We start from the raw sequence: 4,785 nt of genomic DNA on the forward strand, positions 1-4,785 counted from the left end.
TGAATTTGAATTACAAAATTTGAATCTCCTTGGAAAGGATTGAGGATATAGAATGAGGAGATAGTAATAATCCGGATTTGAAGTATGTTAGTTTGGTAACATTGATTAATTGAAACCATTTGAGTGGGAAAAATAAAAAAGAAAATTACAAATTTAGTCAAAAACATTAATTACTTTGTAAATTTAGCAAAAAAAATTGAAGTTGCAAAAATAGCCACTGAAATCGCAGATGGGAATGATCCATCTACGATTTTACCCTTCCATCTGTGAAAGTACAAACACCTAAAGCACAACTGTGCTTTAGGTACTTGTACCTTCGCAGATGGACTAATCCATCAGTGGTTTCCCTTTTTCATCTGCGATTTTCCTTTTTGTTTATTATAAAAACGTTTTTTTCTCTTCATTTTCCACTCTTCATTTTAGAGAAACTCTCTCTCTAGGCCATTCCCTTGCGATTTCCCTTTACTTTTCACTCTTCATTTTTCAATGAGGTTATTTCGTAGTCAAACTTATTGATTTCGTAGTCAAACCTATTGATTTCGTAGTCAAAATTAAATAAAAAAAAACATAAAATCGCATATCAAAGGGAGAGAACGATTTTAGTATGATTCTTCCTTATATATACACGAAAAAAACCATCTGTGAATGTACAAGTGGCTAAAACACGTCCGTGCTTTAGCCACTTGTACATTCACAGATGGACTATTTCCATCCGCGATTTCGGTGGCTAAATTTGCAACTTCAATTTTTTTTGGCTATTTTCTATAATGTAATTAGCTAATTTGGTTATTTTTGTACATTTCTTAAAATAAAATAGGAAATTTTTGTAATTTTCTCAAAATAAAATAGGAAGGAGAAAACAACATACTGGTTTTAAAGGCATTAAGGAAATGACTTATGCATATTAATATATGGTAGAAATAACATGAAGGGTATAATGATAAAATTACTTTTGGCTGAAAGCTATTGCGAAACATATGAAAGAAAAAAGAATTAATATAGGCAGAGAGTGTGACAGATTTATGGCAAATAATGATTTCCCGCCAACGCATATAGCATTCCCGCTATATTTCAGACTTCACCACATTTTTTTGTATTCATTCCCGCCGCATTTTCACTCTTCTTTAGGCGCCTCACACCACTGTCCGATTCGGAGGAAAACCCTAACGCCGAAAAAACATTAGCTCAGAAGAAGATAGGCGATGGAAGCAGGTCTCAGATCTCGGAAGAGGAAGCATCAGTCATCGATTTCTGATGGCATTTTCACCCGAAGCAAGTCGCAGGTCTATGTTCACCGACACAGATCTGGATACGCTCGACCCGACTCCGTTCGAGCCAGTAACCCTCTCTTGTCGCTTGAAGGGACAACAAGGGCACTTACAAAGCAAGAACCGTGGGGATTCACGACTGATCACGTTACAAGTGCAGTCGCAGTCAAGGATCTTCGCGCGAGGAGGGTGTTTTCTCCTACAACGATTACAGATAAGGTTTTGAGTTCCGGAAACGTCGATTTGAAAGCTGACATGGGCTTTCAGAAGACGTATGATGGAAACCCTAACCCTAACATGTCTTCTCCTGAAGGTGATGCTGGTCATGGTGATTTAGGGGTTTCTAGCTCTGTTGCCATCGATCCGAAACCTACATCGGAAAATAGAGTGGATTCTTTTCTGGTTAGTGGGAACAATGTCATGGAAGCTGATCCTGAAAGCGATGCTGGTCGTGGTAATTTGGGGGTTTCTAGCTCTGTAGCCTTCGATCGGAAATCTAGCTCGGAAATTATCGTGGATTCTTCTCTGGTCAATGAGAACAATGTCACCGAAGCTGATCAGTTTGTTGAGATGACACCAAGAGTAGCAGATTCTGACCAAAACAAGGGGGCTGGAGAAAAGAATGGTATCATTTCTGCTACAAACGAAATCATAGATACCCAATGTTCTATGATTAAAAGCCAATCTTCGGTAAGATACGATTAACTTATTCGATTTCCTGTATATACTGCTTCTTCAGTTCCCTGAAAACTGCAAATTCGTTATACATTTGTCAAATTTCATGTTTACATCAGACTGATGTTCATTATACGTTGCTAACTGTGTACTGATGATTTTTTTACGGAATCAAATGATAGGTGACAAATCCGCGTAGCAAGAAGAAGGTCTTCATAAGTCCGAAGTCATTCAGCTATAGAAGATTGCTCCCTTATCTAACAGAGCTAGGGACAAATGGTACATAACAACTCAATTGCTTATATTCATTTTTATACATTACCCATCTCATGGATTAAAATTTACACCTATATCTTCTGCTAATTCTTGATTTTTGTTGACAGATTCTCCAAATTTTGAGATAGTAGTGGCGACATTACCTAAAGTTCAGAAATCAAGTAACATGGTTCCCAATAAAGACCAGGAGGTTGATACTGCACCAACTAATAACAAATCAGGATTGTCTGATGCGATTCAGAAAAATCATGAAGACGCTTGTAATGAAACAATGGAGGAGTGCCTACAGATGACACCACCGGATTCAGACATCTATAATAAACCTAATCTTGATAAAACTCCAGAAGTGCTTCTAAAGACAACAGATGCTGACACTGTAAAAAATTTCAGCAATGAAAACAAGGATTCTATCTCATCATCTAATCTGGTAATTTTCACCCTTCCTTGCTCTAATATGGCAACTTTCACTCTTTAAGTATCATGAATTCTGATGTGGGTTTTTAATTTTTTGTTAGGTACTCAAATCATGTTCCAGGATGAAGATGCTGCAAACTCCAACATCCTTTAGTCATAGAAGATTGCTTCCATTCTTGATGAGTGTTTCAGGGGATGATTCAGGTAATATTTTACTTGGTTTATTTCATTTCTTACAAAATCTTTGCAATCCATGTTTGCTTATTTAGCTTAACTTTTGTTTTTGGGGTTTCTGAATAGGTGTTTCAAAAAGCAACCAACTTTCAAAACCTGAGAACATTTCAGATCAAAACCAACAACCACCAACACCATCTTTGATTAATCAGAGTATTATTGTGGATGAATCTCAAAGTCAAACCACTGCAGATGAGAAATCAGATTCTCCTACTTCTACTCTGACTCCACTTGAAACATCATTTGAAAGTACAACAGCAATTGCTCAAGTTTCAAATGACAATCTTGTTGATACTCATGAACCAGATACAAAGTTGACCGAGTCAACTTCACATTCAGAGATGAAGTTACAAGCTGAAGCCGACAGTGTGATGAAGCTGGAACAGGAATCACCTATTAAAGATCTGAAATTAGTTGAAGAAACAACTTCTAATCTAGAAATTGTGGCAAGTGTTGATACAAATGACAATCAGAAGGCAGTTAATGGAAGCACACATGAATCTTTATTGCAGATTGCACCACTAAATACTCCCTTAATTAATCGTGATATTTCTAAAAATGGGATTTTGAAAAGAACCCCAAGAGGATGCAGAGGGATCTGCAACTGTTTGAATTGCACTTCTTTTCGTCTGCATGCAGAAAGATCATTTGAGTTTTCAAGAAACCAAATGCATGATGCTGAAGAGGTTGCTTTAGAGCTTATCAATGACATGAATTCTCTCAGGAACATTCTGGAAAGAACTGGTGCTGATTCTAATGAGGTATTACATCATCTTTTCAAGACTACTTTCATTCATTTCTTTATTACATCATTTCACTTAAATTTATGCTTTCAACTTATTTGTTATTAGGTGAAAGAAGTGTGTGAAAAGTCGTTGTATAAGGAAGAAGTAGCAAGGGCAAGATTAGCACAAATGAATGAGGATCTAAGTTTTCATTGCAGAAGCATGGTGAGTAAAAATATTAAATTTTATTATTTTTTGGAGATTTGTGGGTAAAAACTTAAAAGGGGAAGTTGGTTTTTGTGATGTGACAGACTTTGTTGAGGCCAAAGGTGACATTTGCGAATAAGATTGAAGAAAAAGTTATTTCAGACAAGAAAATGAGAAAGGGTGAGAGGTGAATTGTTTTGATGATTACAGGAAATGAATTTGGATTTGTAAGTTGTAAGCAGAAGAGTCGTCTTTTACATTTTATGTGATACAAAGAATGTTTCAAGTTTAGTTTTGGATTGCAATCATTTTTGTTATTTCCTTTTTGTTTCATACAGGCTTTTTTACTTTAAAAAATACGCTTATATAGTAAGAAATTATGTTTATAGTTATTTAAAAAATTGTTAACGTAGACTTGTCATTTGTTTAGAAATATTTATTTTTTTAAACTATTTGGTTTTTATTTTACAAACCAAAACCTATTTAAAATTCAATAAAAATAGTGAATATTCGAACCTTTTTTGGGTTGCCACAACTTTTTAATGCGTTCTCTTTGAAATTTGAATGATTTAAGGAATATCATGTCCATGATAATTGATAACGACGTGTATACTAAGAATTTCTATGAGCCTCATTTTATTTGTTGGAAATGGGTGCACTATTGATATGCTGGTCCAACGTGATTTGAGGTCCCAAGATAACAAAAAAAATTGAGGTCTTACATTAAATTTTTTTAGCAACCTAGGTGGCCTTTTTGTTTTGTTTTTTTTTAAATGGGCATTATTAAAAGCTTATCATTCTATTGTTTTTGTAACAATACTAGTTCGGTTTTTTGTTTTTTACTTTTTTTATTTTCTCATTACCAAATAAATGTTTCTAGACAACATGCTATTATTTCAAAGTTTTAAAACAATGAGAAAAAAATAAGTAGAGAAAACAAAAACATTTAGTTGTGAACTTGTGACGTTGAATTGTTTTCAAGCAGC

General features: G+C 34.8%; 1 protein-coding gene across 1 annotated transcript; it reads left to right on the plus strand.

Annotated features, from left to right (window-relative positions):
• The first annotated feature begins 1,044 nt into the window (after positions 1-1,044).
• Positions 1,045-4,116, plus strand: LOC111911438 (uncharacterized). The gene is made up of 7 exons (XM_023907216.3): positions 1,045-1,958; positions 2,126-2,222; positions 2,327-2,646; positions 2,735-2,837; positions 2,934-3,628; positions 3,719-3,817; positions 3,904-4,116. The coding sequence occupies exons 1-7, from the start codon at positions 1,203-1,205 to the stop codon at positions 3,988-3,990; spliced, it is 2,157 nt and encodes a 718-aa protein (XP_023762984.1). The 5' UTR covers positions 1,045-1,202; the 3' UTR covers positions 3,991-4,116.
• Positions 4,117-4,785: the final 669 nt, after the last annotated feature.

This window comes from Lactuca sativa, chromosome 6 (assembly GCF_002870075.4).
Source record: "Lactuca sativa cultivar Salinas chromosome 6, Lsat_Salinas_v11, whole genome shotgun sequence".
Classification (NCBI taxonomy): Eukaryota; Viridiplantae; Streptophyta; class Magnoliopsida; order Asterales; family Asteraceae; genus Lactuca; species Lactuca sativa.